This window comes from Pseudophryne corroboree, chromosome 1 (genome assembly GCF_028390025.1).
Source record: "Pseudophryne corroboree isolate aPseCor3 chromosome 1, aPseCor3.hap2, whole genome shotgun sequence".
Taxonomy (NCBI): Eukaryota; Metazoa; Chordata; class Amphibia; order Anura; family Myobatrachidae; genus Pseudophryne; species Pseudophryne corroboree.
In genome coordinates, this window is record NC_086444.1 from 892,713,278 (window position 1) to 892,737,803 (window position 24,526).

General features: G+C 39.6%; 1 protein-coding gene and 2 pseudogenes across 3 annotated transcripts in view; 1 reads left to right on the top strand and 2 right to left on the bottom strand.

Moving 5' to 3' along the window:
* Positions 1-24,526, bottom strand: part of LOC134916434 (bifunctional heparan sulfate N-deacetylase/N-sulfotransferase 4-like) — a 624,652-nt gene that overhangs the window by 41,539 nt on the left and 558,587 nt on the right. For all 3 annotated transcript variants that reach the window (XR_010177405.1, XM_063920212.1, XM_063920213.1), the window contains exons 7-8: positions 16,465-16,647; positions 6,575-6,671 (exon numbers count right to left, since the gene is read on the bottom strand). Coding sequence is in view for 2 of the 3 variants with exons in the window: in XM_063920212.1 (XP_063776282.1) it covers positions 6,575-6,671; positions 16,465-16,647 (280 nt within the window). In the remaining variant the exon portion in view is untranslated. The remainder of the gene's footprint in view (positions 1-6,574; positions 6,672-16,464; positions 16,648-24,526) is intronic.
* LOC134934542 (5S ribosomal RNA) lies at positions 7,778-7,896 on the bottom strand (annotated as a pseudogene).
* Positions 10,993-11,111, top strand: LOC134943577 (5S ribosomal RNA; annotated as a pseudogene).

The window sequence follows — 24,526 nt, forward strand, 5'->3', positions numbered from 1 at the left end:
GTAAGTTCTGAGCTACTCAGAAACTGCACAAACTGTTTTTGTACCGCTCAGCTACAAAGGCGTTCGCACACTTGCAAAGCGAAAATACACTCCCCCATTGGCGGCGACTATCTGATCGCAGCGCTGCAAAAAATTGCTAGTGAGCGATCAACTCGGAATGACCCCCTTTGCACGTTTTACAGTCTATCAGGTCCAGTATGTTTACAAATAAACCTTTTTTTTGTTTAAGGAAGCTTGGTTGTTAATTTCTATAGTGAAAACAGAATATATTTTAGAAACAATTGTACCCCCTAAAATACCAAATACAGATGAGTGCTCCTCCACCTAATGTTTTTGCAATTTATGATGCAAAATGCATGAATGGTGAGTGTTTTACTTTTGCATTTTGGCATCTGCATAATATCTTTTTTTTAATGCAGCCATACACAAATAGACATGTAGAGTACTGTGGAGGTAGTATTTGCACTTTTTTCACAATCATGCCAGTGCTGCTTGGTGAGATGCATGGCATAGCTCAGTTATATTAGTCCCCAGCCTCAACATTTTTTTTATCTTAGCATTTTTTTTCACACAGCTACAACATATGAATACGCAGGTAGTGTACATGCACAAGTACATGTACCTTGTGCTTTTGTTGCATTAGCAGTGCACAAAAAGATGCAAGTTGAGTAAAATATTGAGAGAAAAAGATGCATGGCATGCCTTTGTCACATTTTTCATGGTGTGCCAAACAGGGCTATTTGATGTGATTAGAGGATAGGAATAACACATCTGTTATATTTTGTCCCATTTTGTCCCATTTGGGTTGTTACAATTGTATTTATATTTATAAGTGCCTATATGGTCAAGCTAAAATTATATGGAGATTTTCAAAGCTTGGAGAGCTAATCAGCTCCTAACCAGTTGCAGCTCTAGAGGAGGGTCCATAGGAGAGGCTGCAGGTCAAATTTCAAATAGGGGAGCCACACCAACTGCCACCAGCTGCCATTTCAAACTGACTCACTGGCAGTTGGTGTGGCTTCCCTATATGAATTTTGAACTGGGCTGCAGCCCCACCTCTGGAGCCGCTCCTGCTCCTAACTGTAATTTTTCAGTTTGAAACATGACAGTTACGGGGAGATTCAAATGTTTGAAAAGTCAGTTTGGTGTCTGTTTTTTCCTATATAATAGATAGGTAAAAACAGACTCCCAACTGACTTTTCAAACATTTGAATCTCCCCCTTAGAACCTGACTGGGTAGTACTCCACTTTATCTCTCTCCAACTTTTGATCAATGTCTCCCACAATATCAGATTTCTGTGGTCTGCAGTAATTTTGTAACCACTGGAGAGCATAGCTAATACCATCAAAAGATATAATTATCAGTGCTAGCTACAATGAAAAGCATCACTGGCATAGGATCCTAAGGGGCCTATTTATCCCCATCCATATCCAGGATGTGGATGACAGGTGATAAAATCACCCAAACTTTGCACTGCAGGGACGGAGCTTGCGGTCGAGCTCTGTCCCTATGATGACACTCCGCAGCATCATCAGGGTATTTTTTGGGAAATATACCCTGATGTTCATGAAAACTGATCCAAATGCCCTTTAATATAGGTGATACTAAAATAATGTGAAAAGGGTGTGAAATGAATAAACAGACCCCTTAATCTTTCCCCGGCAGGCTACACGTGTAGTGAATATGCCAGGCCAGAAGCAGAAGTAAAGAGAAAGTGACTTCACTCTTGATCTATTTGTTTATAAGGGGAATTTGCTCTTCCCATTAGAAACAGCTGTGCTATCTGTGTGTTTTTTTTTTTTTTGAGATGCCTATTTTCTGTCTGTACCTGATGTGTGTGTTTTTTATTAGAGATGTGTGGCGGGCACTTTTCGTGTTTTGGTTTTGGATCTGGATCCTCGCTCATGTTTTGGATCTGGATTGGTTTTGCCAAAACCACCTTTTCTGGTTTTGGTTTTGGATCTGGGTGATTTTTGAAAAAACACAAAAACAGCTAAAATCACAGAATTTGGGGGTAATTTTGATCCTACGGTATTATTAACCTCAATAAGATTCATTTCCAGTCATTTCCAGTCTATTCTGAACACCTCACAATATTGTTTTTAGGCCAAAAGGTTGCACCGAGGTAGCTGGATGACTTTGCTAAGCAAAAAAAGTGTGCGGCACAAACACCTGGCCCATCTAGGTGTTGCACTGCAGTATCAGACAGGATGGCACTTTTAAAAACTAAGCCCCAAACAGCTCATCATGCAAAGAATAAAAAGAGGTGCAATTGTGGTAGCTGGATGACTTTGCTAAGCGACACAAGTGTGCGGCACAAACACCTGGCCCATCTAGTAGTGGCACTGCAGTGTCAGACAGGATTGCACTTTTAAAAACTAGGCCCAAAACAGCTCATCATGCAAAGAAGAAAAAGATGTGCAATGAGGTAGCTGGATGACTTTGCTGAGCAACACAAGTGTGCGGCACAAACACCTGGCCTATCTAGGAGTGGCACTGCAGTGTCAGACAGGATGGTACTTTTAAAAACTAGGCCCCAAACAGGTCATCATGCAAAGAAGAAAAGAGGTGCAACGAACCACTAGACTTACACAGCTGCACCACTGGACTTATTTGGCTGCACCACTGAACTGGACTTATACGGCAGTAGCCCTCGACTTATATGGCAGTATCCCTGGACTTATACGACAGTACCACTGGACTTATACGGCAGTACCCCTGGACTTATATGACAGTACCACTGGACTTATATGGCAGTACCACTGGACTTATACGGCAGTACCCATGGACTTATACGAAAGTACAGCTGGACTTATACGACAGTACCGCTGGACTTATATAGCAGTACCACTGGACTTATACGGCTGCACCACTGGACTGGACTTATACGGCAGTACCACTGGACTTATATGGCAGTACGACTGGACTTATATGGCAGTACCCCTGGATTTATACGGCAGTACCCCTGGACTTATACGGCAGTACCACTGGACTTATATGACAGTATTACTGGACTTACATGGCTGCACCACTGGACTGGACTTATACGGCAGTACCCCTGGACTTATATGGAAATACCTCTGGACTTATACGGCAGTACCTCTGGACTTATATGGAAGTACCCCATGACTTATATGGCTGCACTACTGGAGTGGACTTATATGGCAGTACCCCTGGACTTATGGCAGCACATGACACCACCACTGGACTGATGCAGCACAACACAGCACCACTGGACATATACAGCACCACCTCTGGACTTATGGCCGCACAGGACACCACCACTGGACTTATGGCAGCACAGGACACCACCACTGGACTGATGCCGCACAAGACAGCACAACTGTACTGGACTAGACATATACAGCAACACTGGACTTATGGCCGCACAGGACACCACTACTGTGACTGAACTAATGCAGCACAAAACACCACCACTGGACTGATGCAGCACAAGACCACACTGTAATGACACAAAAGAGCAGGTCGCCACCCCACATGCCACACCACTTTCCTGCACAGCCACTGAGGAGACACATCTTCTCACCACACTCTCCAGGACTGGAGTGAAAATGGCGGCAACGGCAGCTCCTTATATGGATTCCAAAACCCGCAAGAATCCGTCAGCGGGATGATGACATTTTGCCTCGTTCTGGGTTCCGAGTCTGGCGGGAAGTCCTGAGCCAGACCACGATCTGGGCTTGGGACGTGATGTCCGGTATGGTTCAGTTCTCAGGGAACCAAACCCGCTCATCCCTACTTTTTACTAAACTAAAAACTGTTCACCAGGACAGACTTTTACAGGAACTGTTTTTCCTAATTGTAGGGTCTATATACAACACGAATGTATATACATTAGTAAATTCAATGGGGGGGGGGGGGGGGTAAGAAATGGCCTTAACCTTTATTGAATATGCCTGTACCTAGTTTTCTTCAAAAAATAACTATTTTGAAATGTAGGAAAACACACTTTGACCACGTTTCACCATTGTTAAAGTTAATTTTTTTAAAGATTACTTTTGGATTTTTGGGGAGTAATTTGGGAGACAAATGTTGTTGTTTTTTAACTTTAGTACAATCAACATTTGTTACATGGAAACATCAACTCCTATATATTGGCAACATCTAACCTAATGTTAAAACATTTAACATTAGAGATGAGTCAAATTTCAAAACCGTCCCACAAAATGTTTGAATTACACACATTTCTTAGGAATTCAGTATGATGTCATGGCTGTCGGGATCCCAGTGGTCAGGAGACCGACGCCAGGATCCCGACAGCTGGAATACTGGCGTCGAGTGCAGCGTGTCCCCTTGCGGGCTTGCTACACTCACCACGCTTCAACCCCGCTGACGACCTTCACCATAGGGTTATAATTCCCCCTCGGATGGTGGCGTGGAACACCACCCGAGTGGGGAATCTGTGCGGTGGTTGGGATTGCGCCCGCCAGTATTTCAATGTCATTTTGCTGTCTGTGCAGTGATGGTCACAAATGTAGCACCAACTTTGTGCAGGATGCAAATGCCCCATGAACCTCTTTTAAAAAAACATGAGCAGTTGCACCAGGAATTTGTCAGGATGTGTGGCTTCACTGTCAACACAAAAGAAGGACAAACATACTGTACACAATACATACACATTAAAGTAAATGGCTGGGATGTATAGATAGTAAGCGCCCATGTTGAATGAAGCATAGTAGAAGAAAATTAAACAAGACACAAAGGGGGTCATTCTGATCTGATCACATGCTGCTGATCAGGTCAGAAGTGCGCAGGCACCGTCACTGCAATGCGCCAGCGCATGCCAGACAGCTGACGTCTGTCATAGCCCAGCTGTCGCCTGATTGACAGGCAGAGGCGGTCGCTGGGTGGGAGGGGGCAGCACGGCGGCATTTGGCTGCTGTTTTGTGGGCTCAGTCCAGCCAGGCGTGGCTGGACCGTGTAGGGGGCGAGCCACAGCGGCTGCGTGACGTCACACGCAGCCGATGCGACCATTACAGCGACAAGTAACTCCCGGCCAGCACGCAGGAGCTGCACTGGATGGGAGTTACTCTGCAAGTACAAAAGTATCGCTGATGTGCGATGCTTTTGTACTTGTGCGGTGGGGCCGGGCCTGACATAAGGGGTGGACTAGCCCTGTGCTGGGCGTCCCCCCGCATGTCAGTGTGGATGATCGTAGCTGTGCTAAATTTAGCACAGCTATGATCAAGTCTGAATCACCCCCAAAGGGCCTAATTCAGACCTGATCGGTGCTGTGCGTGTTCGCACAGCAGCGATCAGGCCTGAACTGTGCATGCGTCGGCGCTGCAGTGCGCCGGCACATGACAGACAGCCAACGGCTGTCTTTAGCTAGCGATCGCCTCTGCCTGATTGACAGGCAGTAGCGGTTGCTAGGTGGGAGTTGGCAGGACGGCGGCATTAAGCCACCGTTTAAGGGGCACGGTCTGGCCAATGCAGGTTTGGCTGAACCGTGCCGGGGGCGGGCCGGGTTGGCTGCATGACATCTCACGCAGCCGCTGTGACCCAGGCAGCGATAAGTAGCTCCTGGCCATCGCGCAGGAGCTGCGCTGGCCAGGAGCTACTCCTGAAGTACAAAAGCATTGCCGCTGTATGATGCTTTTGTACTTCTGTGATGGCGTATTGACTGACATGCGGGGTTGACTTGCCCTGTGCTGGGTGTCCCCCTGCATGTCAGTGTGCCTGATCTTAGCTGTGCTAAATTTAGATTCAACTCTGAATCACGCCCAAATACCGTATAAGAATAGCAGTCTTCCCTTTCCGCAACAAAGTAGGAATCATGTTTTACATTTTTAAAAAATAAGTGTTTAATATACTGTGGTCTTGCTACTAGACAGCAGCCACAGCAGTTACAGTATACTATATTTGCATAATTTTGTGTGTCAAAGATACATTTGGAAAAAGCAGATGTGGCCAGGACTCATCACTGTGAGCTCACAACTTGCTCCAGGGAAGACCCTCTCCAAATAGCTGTATTTGGGCTGTTAGGTGACCAATTTGGGACATATTTTGCAGTGACACACAATGACAGTACTCTGGCTGCATCAATACACCCTCTCCAACCCCTATTCTGGCCAGTTAAAAATATTACCGCAGCTTTGCACATCTGTATAGTATGGTTCTCTGTAGAAAAGATGTCTTTATTTCAAGAAGAAATATTTTATCTTTTTGGGTTGTGTGTCTAAATGTCTTAGGTGCATATCTTGAAAGGAGTGTAGTACTGCTGACCGGCGGTCAGGAGACCGCTGGTCAGCTTACCGACACCGGCGGGGAGGGGCGAGTGCAGCAAGCCCCTTGTGGGCTCGGTGGCGACCTGCGGTTGCCACGGGTTCTATTCCCACTCTATGGGTGTCGTGGACACCCACGAGTGGAAATAATCCCTGTTGGTCGGCATGCCGACCATCGGGATAGTGAGCCATCGGGCTCGTGGAGGAGGTCATGTGACTGTCGGTCAGCTGACCGGCGGTCACATGAATACCACCCCTTGAAAGGACGACAGCATCCTTCATAGAAAGAATATATGAAACGTTTTTACTTGCGAGATACAGTACTCACCAGTTTTTTGAGGTCCTATCAGAAGAAATTTTGGTAGGCGTTCACAGGTTTTGTCTCTAGACCAGATGTCTCTGTGTCTTCTGTCATCACATGGATTCTGAAGAAACAGAGTTGAATATTTGAACTTTTCTATGATGTCTGCAAGAATCTTATTGAATTATTTTCAACATTTTATAATTGTCCTGTATACAGGTATTATTCCTATAGGGTGCAGATTTAACAAACTGTAGTGTTTTATGACCAGAATGTTAATACTTTCAATGAAGACATTTGTTGGTTAATTTATAATTTTATCCACCTGACACCAATGCTGAGACTAAACACAGTTATGCGCAAACTCGCACTTGCACAATATGGACGTGCTCACGAATTATTTTTGCCTATCCAAAGGTATAAAAATCAAAAGATGCGTAGAGTTCTGCACCATTAGCATATGTACAAAGGAAAGAAAAAAGAAAGACTCTGTGTTGGGGCACGCTTTGAAATATATAATAAATTTATTAAGACTTAGCTTTTAATACAATGAAGTATAAAATAAAGGAGAGAATTTGATACCAAAACATGTTCAAAATACACAAAATATACATATAGTAATAAGCAAAATAAATAGAATAAACACACTATATTTAGGTTGTATATGGTATACAAGTGAATTGGAAACAGAATTCCACACAGGGAGAAAAAATAATAATCATATACTGTTTAGAATCAAACTCAATTAGCAAAGTCACTAACGAAAATCAGATTAGACTGATAAAGAGTTAGGAGCACCTGTGGTGAAAAAATATATATTAAGAACAATTTATATGCCTGAACTGATCAGAAAATGAGGGGTACCAATCAAAACCATACAAATATAATCACAATGGTGATAATTATGGGTAGGTACCGAATTATTAATCTAATGAAACCAGGATAACAGGCATAAAAGAGTATAATTTATAATTGAAAAGTCAATTAACATATGTTAATCCCCTGGTAGGGACTCTGTTTGCTATGAAGAAGATCCAAGAGGGAAAGGGCGTTTGAGAGAATTAGATACCAAAATGGTATACATAGCCAAACATAAATTGCCTAGGAGAATGTCATAAGATTAAATATGATTCTAAATAGAGTAAGGAATATTGATAAATAACCCCAATAAGGATATAGGAAGTTCGGAAGTTGCTCTAACACTTCTACTGTTTGTGGTCGAAGGTTCCTTTTTTACTGCACCTGATATTCCCAAATGGTCACCCAATAAGGTACTAATCTGGCTTGCCAACGCTTAGCTTCCAAGATCGGATGAGGTTGGGCGTTCCAGCTGAAATATGGCAGTAATTGAAACACTATGACACAAATGAGAGGGTGTAATGGAGGAGCAACAAGGGTACTTCTGCTGTCCAGTTAATAGAGCAGATTCTCTGTTGCTACAAGCATTGCAGAGAGTGGTCTCGCATCTGGAGGAGAGGGTACTGAGAAATAGATGAGGTAGTCGAAGAATAGGGAGGGGACCCCACCTTCTGCTGTCCACTGTCTTATAAAGTTATAGCGGACAGTGGATGAGAGAGGTAGGTTAGGCTCAGCTATTGAAAAGAAAAAGGAGGTCGTGGGTATAGTTATGAAATCGCAAGGGGTATAGCAGGCTAATGAGATTTAGGTCAAAAACTAATGTGCCTGGGAAATTTTTCTTTTCCTTTTAGATAAACAAAAAGAAGGAGCTCAGTTAGGCTGCCTCATAATAATTAAGAGGTATCTGGATATTTATAGTAGCCTATAATAGAGTGCTAATAGGTAAAGTACAGACTAGCATATAGGAAAAAATGAGAGCAGGTAATAAGAAGTCCAGTTATGCTGGGAAAAATTGCTAATAAGAACATTTTTTTGGGGAGAGAAAGAGGGTAGTTATTTGGCAAAAGCTGGAGACGGTCCAGTAATCTCAAGGACAGGCTCACCAGTAGCCACTTCACCAAGAATCCCAAGAAAGTTACAACTCTTAAAGGCTCGTTTCCTTGTGGAAACTGCAAAGCATGTTCACACATGACTAAAATGTCTACCATACAGGATCGTTATGACAATTTACTCATCATTGAACAATTTATCAATTGCAATGCCATTGGAGTTGTGTATTGCATCTACTGTAGCTGCGACATGAAATATGTGGGCATTACTTTACTACAAGAGCCCTTAAACAACGTATTTTAGAACATGTTGGATCTGTGAGGAATGCCTTAGCTGATCTTTCAAAAAATAAAAAATTGACCTCTGTCGCACGCCACTTCCACTACCACCATGGGAGCAACCCGAATGATTTGAAAGCTTTTGGATTAGAGAAAATCAGTTTGGGCATACGTGGTGGGGATCTCATGAAAGAGCTACTTCGACATGAATCAGAATGGACTTTCAAACTGGACTGCCTAGCACCTAAATGCATGAATGAATATATCAATTATGCGGCCTTTCTTTAACACACCTCACTCATTAACCCACACACTTAGGCTCATTTACCATCTTCAGTTTCATTAATATCTGATGTCACCTTTCCCACGCCCACCTTATCCTCACCCCTCACTCCCTCTTCCTCCCCCCTTTCACACCCAGTCATCATCTTCTGACATCCTTTTTATCTAATTGTTACCCCCCTTACCCACCTCTCTCACACAGCCACACATATAAACCCCACCCCCCTCCCTTTTCCCTTAATTTCACTTCCTCACCACCCTATTCATATTACACTTTTCAGGCCTCTGCTATTATAGCTTTTCCTTTTATTAACTATTCTTTTTGTTCAATCACGGCATAATGTCAGCCCCTAACTATTTTTCTACTCCCTATATATATCATCTAAATGCCTTTGCTGCAGTTTCATTTCATCTCATTAATATCATTCATGTCCCCTTTTTCTTTAGGATGTTATTGTCCTTGTAGATTAATTTTCTTTGATATTAATTAATTCTCTTTTTTCTTTTTTCACTATAACCATTTAATCCTAATCCTTTGATAATTATATTGTTTTTTTCCCCACCTCCCTCTCCCCCTTTTTCCCCCCCTTTTTTTCCCCTTTTCCCCTCCCCCCCTGTTATGCTTTCCGGAACTTTTAAACTTAAAACTTTTGTTTTATCATTTCAGTGATTTTAAATTATTAAAGCTCAAAGGAACTACCTTTATGTAGACATGATATGGCTATCGGATGACCCTCTAAACCTGCATGAACGCATTGTATCGCTACCACCTTGTTTGACAGAAATCACCCTGCGAACTTGTTTATTTAACCACGGTTACCTAGCAACCCATGACCATCTACCTAACACGACGTAGCAACTTCCGCCCAAGACGTCATTTTGGCCTGACGCGACTTCCGGTAAAGTCGTGAACATGAGACTTCCGGCAACAAGACGGGACTTCCGGTCAGACGCGATCGCGGGACCACTGATGCGAACTACCTATTTGTTTCATATGCCAACGATCTCCATATGACTTTACATGCCGCTTACAAGTATATGCGTTAGATATAATAGCCATTTGCTAGCACAGCTCTTTTCATATGAGAATGACGTCATCATGGGTTTTCGGTCTCTGACCAATCCAATCTCGGAATGACGCCAAGCCCCCTCAGCCGCCTCCCACCCTCCTTGTCATAAAAACGGCAGCATTTCCTAATGCCCTGACACAGTGAACAAGCCACCCTGGTGAAACGGTCCGTCTGTGCATAGTGATGCTGAACTCTCCATAGTTCAGATCACTCCTTGGTATCCCCTGGTATTGTATGTGCCCACTAGGGACATCTTACTATTGTGTTATTTAACCTGATATAAACAAATTTTTGCTTTACTCTGTTTGCCAATTTTTTGATCCTAAACCTTTTTTTGCCAAATAACTACCCTCTTCCTCTCCCCAAAAAAATGTTCTTATTAGCAATTTTTCCCAGCATAACTGGACTTCTTATTACCTGCTCTCATTTTTTCCTATATGCTAGTCTGTACTTTACCTATTAGCACTCTATTATAGGCTACTATAAATATCCAGATACCTCTTAATTATTATGAGGCAGCCTAACTGAGCTCCTTCTGTTTGTTTATCTAAAAGGAAAAGAAAAATTTCCCAGGCACATTAGTTTTTGACCTAAATCTCATTAGCCTGCTATACCCCTTGCGATTTCATAACTATACCCACAACCTCCTTTTTCTTTTCAATAGGTGAGCCTAACCTACCTCTCTCATCCACTGTCTGCTATAACTTTATAAGACAGTGGACAGCAGAAGGTGGGGTCCCCTCCCTATTCTTCGACTACCTCATCTATTTCTCAGTACCCCCTCATCCAGATGCGAGACCACTCTCTGCAATGCTTGTAGCAACAGAGAATCTGCGCTATTAACTGGACAGCAGAAGTACCCTTGTTGCTCCTCCATTACACCCTCTCATTTGTGTCATAGTGTTTCAATTACTCCCATATTTCAGCGGAAACGCCCAACCTCATCTGATCTTGGAAGCTAAGCATTGGCAAGCCTGATTAGTACCTTATTGGGTGACCATTTGGGAATATCAGGTGCAGTAAAAAAGGAACCTTCGACCACAAACAGTAGAAGTGTTAGAGCAACTTCCAAACTTCCTATATCCTTATTTGGGTTATTTATCAATATTCCTTACTCTATTTAGAATCATATTTAATCTTATGACATTCTCCTAGGCAATTTATGTTTGGCTATGTATACCATTTTGGTATCTAATTCTCTCAAACGCCCTTTCCCTCTTGGATCTTCTTCATAGCAAACAGAGTCCCTACCAGGGGATTAACATATGTTAATTGACTTTTCAATTATAAATTATACTCTTTTATGCCTGTTATCCTGGTTTCATTAGATTAATAATTCGGTACCTACCCATAATTATCACCATTGTGATTATATTTGTATGGTTTTGATTGGTACCCCTCATTTTCTGATCAGCTCAGGCATATAAATTGTTCTTAATATATATTTTTTCACCACAGGTGCTCCTAACTCTTTATCAGTCTAATCTGATTTTCGTTAGTGACTTTGCTAATTGAGTTTGATTCTAAACAGTATATGATTATTATTTTTTCTCCCTGTGTGGAATTCTGTTTCCAATTCACTTGTATACCATATACAACCTAAATATTGTGTGTTTATTCTATTTATTTTGCTTATTACTATATGTATATTTTGTGTATTTTGAACATTTTTTGGTATCAAATTCTCTCCTTTATTTTATACTTCATTGTATTAAAAGCTAAGTCTTAATAAATTTATTATATATTTCAAAGCGTGCCCCAACACAGAGTCTTTCTTTTTTCTTTCCTTTGTACTATTATTACTGACTCTGTGAGCACCACCAACCACTAATAATTTTTGAGATACCTTCACTAAGGATCTTTTAGCTCGGTATTGTTGGTTTCTTGAACAGTTTTCTACAATTTCTGTACAAATCTATGTTCATTACCTTAATATTTTTCCTGTGCGGATCCAAACCAAATCCCCCTGTTAACCCATTAGCATATGTGCCAGGTTGTCATCATACTGTAGGTACAAAAGAAAATCAAAGCCATTCGCTGGAGTGCAGGTATGGTGCCTGTGGATGCCACACAGTGCGCCCTCTCCCCTTACCTACCTCCCTGTTGCTCTTAGCTTGGGGCCATGGGAACTCAGTAAAGATAGGGTAGTGAGGACCAGGCAGTAGAGAGCCTGGCTGGGCCCAGGTACTTTTCAGGGGGCATGGCCTAATCACAGGAGATGTGGCCATACACCCTTAGAAAAAATGCAGAAAAAATTGTATTTTTAAGTACCTTCCTGGCCACACTGGAAAAAGCTGCAGCTGCTGCTGAAAGATAAGGAGGGGGAACCTGGGGAACAAGTGGGCCCCTCCATCAGACCTGGGACCAGGTAATTAGTACCTTTCACCCTACCTCTTGGTGCCACTGGTGAGGAGTTGCCCTGTTCTGAGCTACTGCTCCTCTCTACAATGAGTAATCTGATCTCTCCCTGATGGAGATCTCCCCTAACTATAATTTTTCAAACACAGCCTGTACTTAATCTCTACTTTATCTCTCTCTAAGATTTGATAAATCTCCCACCTGTTTGTGAAGTCTCACACTGGGTGGATGTACTGAAGAAAAAATGCGATATAAATTTTTTTTCAGGGTTTATACCGCATTTCAAAAACTACTAAGCCCTGAACACCAGTGCTCTGACGCGGTGTTACCAAATAGAAGCCTATGTGCTTCTCTTTACATTCTTAGCTGAGAGGGATCTGATTGGATCCTTCTCTGCATCTCTCACAACTGCCATGCCACTCTTTGCGTGCTCTCAGTTTACAAAGGACAGCTCTTATCGGGAGAGCTGTCCTGTGAGATAATAATTGCAACTATTAGTACATATTCGATTAGTATGAATGCAATGTGTGGAGGGATGTACCACACAAGGTTAGTACATCCCGCCCATAGAGAGCACTGGGACGAAATACTAGTTACTTTACAAGTGTATTGAAACATTGTTGAAATTTGCATACTGTCCCTTCTTCCCAGCAAGAGTAAGATTTCACAGGCAGGGATAATGCAGAGAGAGTAGCCAGCATAAGTATTATCCCGCCACCCAGTCCCCTGCCCTGTCTGAGCTGTCAAATGAGATGCAGGGACAAGATCTGAACACATGTGAAAGAAAGCTGGTGGGCAGAGTGCACGTGAAAGAAATCTGGTGGGCAGAGTGCATGTGAAGGAAAGCTGGTGGGCAGAGTGTATATGAAGGAAAGCTGGTGGGCAGAGTGCATGTGAAAGAAAGCTGGTGGGCAGAGTGCATGTGAAAGAAAGCTGGTGGGCAGAGTGCATGTGAAGGAAAGCTGGTGGGCAGAGTGTATATGAAGGAAAGCTGGTGGGCAGAGTGCATGTGAAAGAAAGCTGGTGGGCAGAGTGCATGTGAAAGAAAGCTGGTGGGCAGAGTGCATGTGAAGGAAAGCTGGTGGGCAGAGTGCATGTGAAGGAAAGCTGGTGGGCAGAGTGCATGTGAAGGAAAGCTGGTGGGCAGAGTGCATGTGAAGGAAAGCTGGTGGGCAGAGTGCATATGAAGGAGAGCTGGTGGGCAAAGTGCATGTGAAGGAAAGCTGGTGGGCAGAGTGCAAGTGAAGGAAAGCTGGTGGGCAGAGTGCATGTGAAGGAAAGCTGCTGGGCAGAGTGCATGTGAAGGAAAGCTGGTGGGCAGAGTGCATGTGAAGGAAAGCTGGTGGGCAGAGTGCATATGAAGGAAAGCTGGTGGGCAGAGTGCATATGAAGGAAAGCTGGTGGGCAGAGTGCATTTGAAGAAAAACTGGTGGTTAGAATGCCATAGGAAGGAAAGCTGGTGAACATTTTCATGTCTTTATTACTTTGTTTCTTTGATTTACAAAAGTCACTTATTGGGCAATTTAGTTCTCAGGGATGTGCAACTCCACACATAACAGAGAATTTTGCTATCCCAGCACTACATATTTTCCTGTGCACCTCTATGGGGTGAAAGGGAAAATGCATGATGTTGATGGGCATTTTATGCCAACATTTAGACTGTTTCTTAGCACTTTGAAGCCATCACCAACAATTGGATTGCACCTTTATGTATTATGAAGTGTTGGCTGTTGTCTCAAGTTTCTTTAGCTTTCTACAAACCTAGCATTTTGGAAACCTCCTGTCTCTGGACAACATGGAGCCTGGACAGCGCGCTGCATCAGACATCAGTGTATCTGGTCTGCATGTACTGTAATTTACATTAGTGTGTACCTTTTATTGTCTTATCACCTCCTACATTTTAAACTCTGCAAGAATACACTCATGCTGTCTCCTGGCTGAGTTCACATCCTCCACACAGTCTGTACCATCTTCATCCACCTTTTAGTTGAACTTTCATTTACCCACTTACATTATTTGGATACTCATTGTCTCACAATATCAACACAAGAATTTCTATCACTATTATTTTAATCTATTAAGTTAAAATACTGTATACACGCATGTTCATCTTTCATCTCTAGGTATAGACTTACAATTCTCACTTTCACATTTAGTATCATCCATCCATCCATCCATCCATCCATCCATCATCACATCTGGAATCTGTAAACTTTTCATCACTGCACTATTCTGGAAAATCTGATAGCCCTACACCAGAAAAGCAAGACAGATACAACTCACTCGTATCCAATATAACAAATACACATCCAGACCACACAGACCTTGATGGCAACAACAAACTAAGATTTTATTTCTAGATAGTGGGCCATGGACAAACGGCATGTTTACTTATGGACACACACTGCAATCCAAGTGTGTTGGCTTATGGACCCACATTGCACTCAGCTGCCAGTTGAGGGTGCTATGTTCTGCATTGTTTTGTACTTTAAGTGATTTTGTTCTTGTTTCTGTTTATGTACTGTATAATGCATTTCAGACCTCTTTTTGTGTTTATAAATAAAGGATAATAATAATAATAAAAAGAAGAAGAAGAATTTTCCTGCTACTTCCCTCCTTCTTTTCCTTCCCCGCTCTTGACCTAACTACCCCTTCAGCTCATATGGGGCTGGTGTTGGCTCCCAGTATGCAGAGACTGTTCATGTGGCAAGCAGAGAAATGAGAGCATTAATGTAACGTGGCTACTACTGGGTACTATTTCTGTAATAAGGAATATAGTTATATACTGTTCGGGTTTATGGGGATAATAATTAATACAGGGTATACAGTACTGTTATAAAATGTGTGGTTGATGAGGGCTACTAATATATTGAAGTTGCTAATGATACAATTTGAGACTTTTCATGTTAAGATAAGGTTAGTTGGGTTGAAAATGGAAATATTTTTTGTAGATGTTACTGAGTTAATGTGAGGGCTGGTTGGGGGATTGACGTCTATTTTGCTCACTAGTTGCTTGGTGTATAGCACCTATCCCTTTAAAAAACAAGACCCATACTTTCCACGATATAGACAAACAGCAACAGAGCTTAAAACACCATCACTACAGGACCAGGGAGTCAAAGATAGATAGATATGAGAAGACCAGTCTGCAAACTGGCCTGATTCTCGTGGGACAGCCCTGATTTGTGGATCTGCTTCATGCTACTGCTCCTGTCAATAGCTCTAACTTTGTTGCATTCCAGCAGGAAGAAGGGTTAAATGTACTTCCACCATTCTTCTCTTATCCCATTAGGGAGAAGAGCCAAGCACAGTCAATTAAATTCATAAAACACCTCATTTTATAATTTGTGTATACAGTGATTCATTTCACTTGTGGGACTTAGGTCAACCTGTGCATTATGGGTATAAATTATACTAAGAACGTGAGAAATTCCAATGAAACTAGCTTTACTTATGGCTTTGGGAATAAAACAATCATTTTCCCATAATGAGATTGCATGATACTTTATAAAGGTATACAAATGAAGATTTCAAAGTTTCATAAACAGTTTGCATCAAAGAATTATAAGTGAAAACAAATGACCAATTATCCAGAATCTCAGGTATTGATCAGTTTCTTGAACACACTGCATTAATAATAAATATGACATTGAAACTACTGTATTTCATTTGTCCGATTACAGACATGCTTGGTAATTGCTGTAATGCGCAGTTAAGTAAAATCAATAGATTTGTATTACAGTCCCTTTAATCAATCACAACCTCTTATCTTTATTGTAGACGTCTGCCAAGATTTGTACTGTAATAAAAGATTTTGCAGCAGTAGATAAGAAACAGTTTAGGTAATGGTTATACAGTATAGTGTATGAACTTTCAGTGCTGGAAGAGAAAGGTGAATGTGGATGAAATAAATTTTACAACAGCAAAGAGTACAGTGGCTCATCTCTACATTTTCCTCTGCAGAGGTACAAAATTCCATTCTGATGTTAAAAATAATATTTCATTATTAAAAAGGAAATACCTGCCAAAGCGGATCCTTTTGCTCAGGGAAGAGTTCAAAATATTTGTGAGCCAGCTGCAACGGAGGCAGAGTCTGCAGCTTTAAATTGGTCCAGGTTTGTACAAAATTAGCAAGATTAACAAAGGTGTACAAGCCAAGGCGGTCATTCCCATAATTAGACAAGTGTGTCATAAAGATGCTGATCTGTAATAGAATGATAATTCTGTATTATAGACAAGTGACACAGAATGCTGGAATAAATCACAAGAACACTAGATGGCAGTAGCACTCCTGTGAAAGCAGAGAACAGGTAAAGACTTGAGCAAATATATTTGGCTCAATAAATTCACTCTACAAGGTACAGCATAGCAAATATTATCACTCCCAGGATGTTTAAAATTATATACTGTACAGTAAACCAATTATAGCAAATATTTGTGAAACACTTCTATTTAATGTAAAAAGGTTATTTTATTATGTATGTATCATGCTTTATGCTGTAGTTACACTTGTTGTATGATACATGCAGCAAATAAAGGCACATATTGTATGATGCAGATTTATTTGTTAAACCAACATGGATGCAGTCAATTTGAAAATACTATTATTGCAAAAGTGGTGGAAGGAATTGTACGCAACTAATGGTGCATACACACTTGCCGAGAAAGTGAACAATGTCGCTAATTTTCACCCTTCCTGAGCAACGTCATTCACTTTCTCGGGAAGTGTGTATGCCGCCGCCGACCCACGCTGTCGGCCGTGCATGCAGCTCAATTAGGACTGTCATCCAAAAGCTAGGTATTCTTGTAACTCAGGTGATCCCAGAACAAGTAATGTTTACCCATACTTAAATTAGTAATCCACAAAAACAGAGTGTCCCCCCTTGCACAAATGCAAAGCCCAGTAATCTATATATATATATATATATACATACCGTATATATATATATATATATATATATATATATATAAACTGTAAAGTTTGTGTAGGTACATAGCAATTTTTATTGAGAAATATACTTCAAAGGACTGTTCAAATTAACTATGGAGAAGAAAAGAACAATGTCAGTATTTTTGTCTGTTCGTTCCAGCATTACGCAAAATATACTGGATGTATTTGGATTGTGCTTTTAGTATCATATAGTTTGGTGGCCTAAAAAGAAACTGAGGTATGTATGTTCTTGATGTGAGAGGAGTACTAAAGGAAAAAACAGATTCCGTACACACAGTGCATGTAGTGTGCAGGCTCCTCAATTCCAAAATGACTATACAGTATGTATAAATATACAATATATACATATACTGCACACCCCAAAAACTGATCAGGGCCGTAGGCATAGATCTCAGGACCAGCTGCTGCTCCCATGGGCAGCTTTAAGTGGCTTGCTCATGAGTTTGTAGACCCAAGCATCTTTTTGTGTTAATCCCTGAAGGAAAAACTGGAAATTTTGTTTACAAAGACATTTGCAAATACTGTTTACAAAGAAATTTTGTGATCAATTTGTACAATAACAAATAAACACCACAGTATTAGATAGCACTACTGTCTTTATAAAATTAGTTCCGCTGAGCAATAACAGATAATCACGTGAATGAAGCCACAGGCAAACTAGTATAAAGTATTTCCCTAAATGTCATATTGATATAAGGCTTCCAAATTAATGTTAAACCTACAATCTGAAGTAAAATATGGCAAATTCAAAGTAAGAATTAATTACAATATCAATCTCCAAATGAATGTTAATAATTGAATATAAATTAATATGAATTCTTAAGCCATAACTAATATTAACATTTCCCAATTTCCAGCAATACATTTCCAAATCAATCAAAGCTCCTCTACTGTAACTTAGTAAGTTTTTATTTATTTAGTAATACATTTGTAAAACTGTCTATAAAAAAAATCTGAATGCAAATTATGAATCACTGGATCCCATTCCTCTCATCTACAATTTCTATAGGAGAAACTTAGCACAACACAGCAAGAGAAAGCTAATGAGGGGGCAGTACAGTTAATTAAAGTTTACTTTTGGGAACAGTGATCTAGAATGAGCCCTGCTGTTCTTTTTACCCTATCTAAAACTTCTAGCAGTGTTGATTGGGAACAACAGTTAATTTGTAGCTTGACATTTTCATCAGGTGCCAAAATTACTGTATGAAGATGATAATCATCATCATCATCATCATCATCATCATCATCATCATCATCTTACTACTACCATCTGGTTTATCATGCTTTGCAAATGTCTTCAAACAGAAACTTTGCTGGCATTCTATATCATTCTATACATACTGGAATGGGTCTAATGTTCTAATCATTGCTCTGTTGTCATCTTGACTGACCCTATGTGCACATGTTAAGCATTTGAGCATCACCATTTTATCCATGTCACTCTGAAAACAATTACAAACTGATGATCTTAGATTTTCTTGGAATCAGACATTTTGTATAACGTGCTGTTTTATTTATTAAATGTTGGTACTTTTTGGTACTTGGTTATAAGGTTGTAGCATATAAAGAACTAAAAGCCATGGTCCTGCATTATCTGTATTAGCCTATGAGAAATATGACAAAACGAAGTTTGAAGACAAAAAACAAGATATTGATGTTTTTTTCAATAATTATGGTTTTGTTTCTATTATTGTTTGATTTTATTGTTATTTTATTATGTAATTAAGACAAAACACAGTGATGTCATCTACTTCGCATTTCACAATAAATATGTCAAGAACAATTAAACTTCTTGTTTTTTCTTAAAAATGTATGTAACCCCCTTATAGGTAAATGTGATGTGGTAATTTTTGTTATATACTATTTCCTGATGTACACAGGAGTATAATTAAGAATATAAAAGTGTTATTAAAAAAGCTTTCAATACCTTAAATTTCACAGACCTGTGTTATCGATTTTAAACACTACCAAAATCCGAATCCTAATTAAAACACTCAAGGGTGATTTTGCCAAAAGCAAAATCAAAACACTATGATGAAATTAAATTAGAACCAAATCCAACACACGGGTGTCCACTCAGATATGTAATATAATTTCAATTTGTGATTCTGTCTAACCAGAATCTGCAATAACAGGCTGCTTTATTTCATACACAACTGCCAAATGTTTGCCACCCTCTGCATATTTTTAGTATTTGAAATAACTTAAATGTGGCTACAGGTGCATTGTTTTTACTTTCTTTTCTTCATTACCATTTGGTACTTTTCTTTAACAACATTTTTAGAAATTGGGTTATCTGCCCTTTTTTTTCCTATGCTAGATTTAGGGGAAATGTACTAAGCAGTGAAAAAAGTGGAGAAGTGAGCCAGTGGAGATGTTGCTTGATAGTAAATTATTGCGTATATATATTATTGCTTATACATTCCTTATTATAGGCTTAATAGTACATTTTCATCCCTATCTGACCACATTGAAGCAAGTTATGAGAACAATTGTTCATCCCTCTGAAGATGATTATCACATTGTCGTATTTAGATTGCTGTTTACATATAATCACTGACACTTGTTTTTCATTATACATTAGGTGACACGTAACAGTTTTCCAAGACCTGTCATGATCAGTTGAACTGCTATCATGGACTAGCCATTTCAAAATTATGTGGTTGATTTATACTGTATTTACAGAACCACAACTTTAGTTTTAAGTTTGTTAAGTGTGTGTAGTGTGTGTATGTATGTGTGTGTGTGTGTGTGTGTGTGTGTGTGTGTGTGTGTGTGTGTGTGTGTGTGTGTGTGTGGGGGCTTTTACTTTCTTCGTAAAAGCCATTATGTTCAATAATGTAAATAAAAGATATAACAATAAACTTGATATTGTGGTTTTCCAGTTCAATAAGGGCTTCATCTAGAGGTGATGGACAGACTGATTAGTGATAATGGCAACTGCAGAAAACAGTATGTTCATTGTAAAAAAAAAAATTCAGTATAGACACCAAGCAGTATACTGCATTGAGTGTTTGATTTATTAAAATACTGAATAAAAAAAAGGATAGGTGCATTATATATGTAAATTGTTCAGTGGAAACATCCTACACAAATAAATTGCATTCTAATATACTGAGAGTTATTATGGAGCCAACTACTTTAAGTAGGTTTTTAAATGTAGTGTGCACAAAATATAAGTGAAGATAATGATTAGTCATAATCATGGTACTATTTAGAAGCATAACATTTACAGAATGTAAAAACATGAAAGGTAAAGTTCTTATCTGAATATGTCAGTGACTTAATGTGACATATGTACTGTATGTAACACCTGCTTCTTGACTTTTGTGATAGGGACACACTAATTAAGATGATCCTGTGTCTTACAGTGCTTCCATCTTAGTCTTGGTTATCTTGCTAGAAGAAAGGAGCCCACCAGGAGTAAGATCGGGAAAATGCTATAGTCTACTGTTTAATGTGGATGTATAAAACCCTTGGGGGTGGCTGTATTTATTCAATAAAAAAATGTAACTGAAAATAATAACTTAATTATCTCCAGCCCTAATGTTTTGGAAAATCAGAAAAATTAGAGTAGATGATAAGCTAAGAATATAATTAACCAGTTACTCAGAAAAGATCTACTTGACTATTATTAAAACAAGGTACAGTACTTTAACAATTTCCCCAATAATGGTCTCTTTATCTGTAGCAACCTCTGTCCAATTTAACAGAATCAGAAAGTTCTAGCTCTACACCTTCCTTTACTAAACCTTGGATACAACTTTAAACCACAAATAAAAAAAATTCTGCTTTGCAAATAAATAATTCCACATATTGATAATCCTAAAAAAATACTTGTTTAAGAACTATGTATAGTTTTATGAATATAATGTACAGTAAATAACTAGACCCTAGTTACCCCAATATGCAAACCCCTACACCAATATTACTTTAACCACTTGCCTGGCATGTTCACATCAGATGCGACCATGCCTGCAAGTGCTTAATCTGACCTGGTCACACAGGATGCAACCAGTCAGATAGACAGTGCTTGCAGCAGCAAGGAAGGGAAACTTCCCTCCACTGCTGCTGTAAAAGGGACAGGAACGTCCCTCTGCCTCCCTGCACTCTTCCCCACTGATCGCCGTGCTGCCGATCACTCAGCATGGCAAGATCCCCCACTTCCAGCGGCTGCAGACAATGGCAGCTGCTGGTAAGTGTAAACCAACCCCCCCAAGCCACCCCAGCCGCCTCCAGTGTACCTGGCAGCCATCCGAGGTCTAAAAACTAAAGTTGCGATGGTTGCAATGTTACCGATGTTCTGATGGTTGCAATGTTCCCGAACGATGTTCCAATGTTTGATAAAAAAAATGTTTTTAAAAATGTAAAAAAAATAATAATATATATATATATATATATATATATATATATAAAACAAACAATAACCAGTTGCGCTAAGTAAAGAATTTGTATGGCACAATAGTCCTTGGAGGAATTTGGCAGCCAATCCCCAAATACAAGTCCTCTTGCCAGTTGAGGACCGGTGGTTTAGCGATGAAAAAATAGATGTAGGGGAGCGCTCGAATAACAGTCACTTTTTGATTTTTCTTAGAGGTTCTTTCAGATTGAAAATCCACACTTCAATAGATGTTTTCTAGAGGAAACCCTCTCACCAAAATCACCCAGACAACGAAATCACTTGTTAGTCCATCTCTTTTGTAAAATTCCAAAATTTATTAAAACTCCTTTTATATAAACATATGGCTCTTACATTTATCTCGACAATCATGGGATATGAGGTCTTATATGACTTGCTGTCAACCCCAGCTGGGGGGAGTTCCCGTGACAGCCTGTCCTCCCACTATGGTGATTATCAGGGGGCCTGAGGAAGTCCAGATAGGACGAAACGCGTTGGTGATACCTACCTTCTCTTAAGTTAAGATATTGATTTTTTACCTATAGTTGGTCTTATTAATCAATATTATATTTTTTCTAAATTGAGTCCTCATATGTTTTACCATATATATACATTTTTTTAACGAATTTCTATACATGTTGGTGATATTTTTGTATTGACTTTTTTTATCTCTGATCGTCTAATTTTTAATATATTTTTTACTGTGGTTTTTCTTTATATATCTTTTATTGGTGCAAATTTTATTGTGATTAAATTTTTTTTAAAATTTTAACCTCCTATTATAATATTTATTGACACAATTGGTCGCTCTAAAGTATCTTATCCACCATTTCTGAGATTACTTGTAAAACACCTTACCAGTGTTTTTTACTTAAGACGTGAGCTGACGCCCTAAATATATTGAAGGGAGTGTCCTTTTTAGGAGTGTTTATAGTAATTCTGGTCCATATACTAGTACAAATTGTTATCGCTAATTGGCGCTGCTCAGCTTCCTCCTTTTCACATATATATATATATATATATATATATATTTATTTATTTTTTCAACTAATATGATTTTGGATAGGGTTAAATTCATGTTCTCAACTAATTCACACATTAAAAAAATGACAATTTCTGAGTAGTTTTTAGTAAAAATAAATAAATCGTATTTAAGTGGTTAACTTACATTTTATATACAGTACCATCAATTTTTCAATATTTTTTGCAGTGGCAGATTTTACCTAGTGCATGCAGGGCTGCAGCCCCCATGCCCTCTTCACTCCAGTAAAATCTGCCACCCTCAGTGAGCCAGTCGGAGTTCATGCCATGGCAGTGGATTCCCATTGGAAACATCATCTCCTAATCACACAAAAGACAGGCACTCCTGGGATGAAGGGGAGGTGCTAGGCTGATCAGCCGGACTGATCAGGGTTGTATTAGAAGGGTAGAAGGGTTGTTTAAAAGGGTTATGAAATATTATAAAATTACTTATCCAGGACTTACATAGTGGCTGTATCTGTGCCAGACATTGAAGGACTGTGCTGTACTGGGCGATTTGCTCTTCTCTCTCCTTTCATTGCAGGTAATTACACCAGTCCCTTGCAGTTTTGGTCTATTTAGAAAATTCATACTGCAGTGCAAATATATTATATTGGGTAACTACACTGGTCCCTTGCAGTTTTGGTCTATTTAGAAAATTCATGTTGCAGTGCAAATATATTATATTGGGCAATTACACCAATAATATTTACATTAGCAGTTATTATTGTATACTAGGATGACACTTTATTTCTACTATCTAAATTGTTGGTAATCTGCTATCAGTGTTTATACTAGTTTTATTGCATCCTTTGTAACTGGGGGTGGGATGCTAGGCCTTGATTTGAATTAGTGGACACACATGTATAGAATCCATTCTTAAGAAGTGCTAGGCTGATCAGTCGGGCTGCTCAGGGCTGTATTAGAAGGACTGTTTCAAAGGGTTATGAAATATTAAAAAAGAAGTTATCCAGGACTTAAACAAGACAGAAAAAGACAAACAACATTACAGCAAAGGAAAAGACATACAACAGGCCTTTCAACCTCATGCAAACTCATCTGTCCATTTAAACGTATGTACATATGTTTCTCTCTCACATCCTCATGCAGTCTAAGAACAGTTGTTATATCATGATTTGCTTGTGACTGTTAATACCTGGGTTTGCAATTTTTGCTTAGTTATGCATATTCAATGAAAGCATGCTGGCCTGGTGTTTGCATACTCACATAAAGTGTAACTTTCACCTATAACCAACTAAACTTTTGCCATACTGGTAGCCTTTATTAATTTAGCGAGTATTCCTTTAGATGCAATCTAGGGTCAGCTGTGCTGATCAATTTGCCCTCAAATAAGTAAATTATTCATAATAACAAGTGTTTGTAAATGAACAGCTGAACAACACTAAACAGGTATTTGAACGTTTACATTTAAATATTGCAACATTTTACACTCCAAGCCTAAAGAACTGTACTTTAATCTGAAACGAACAAATGTATCACAAATTAATTTTCTTCATTGTACTCCATAGTTTTTTCTCTAAAGCAATAACATCCTTCATTCTCTCTGCTACTCACCCCTCTGTACACATTGCTGCCTCAATTATTCACTCCCCGCTTATTAACACTCATGAGATTTTTACTTACAGTAGCTCTCTACTTTGACAATAACATCCACAACCGGTCACCATAAAAAACACTCACAAACCTCCAACT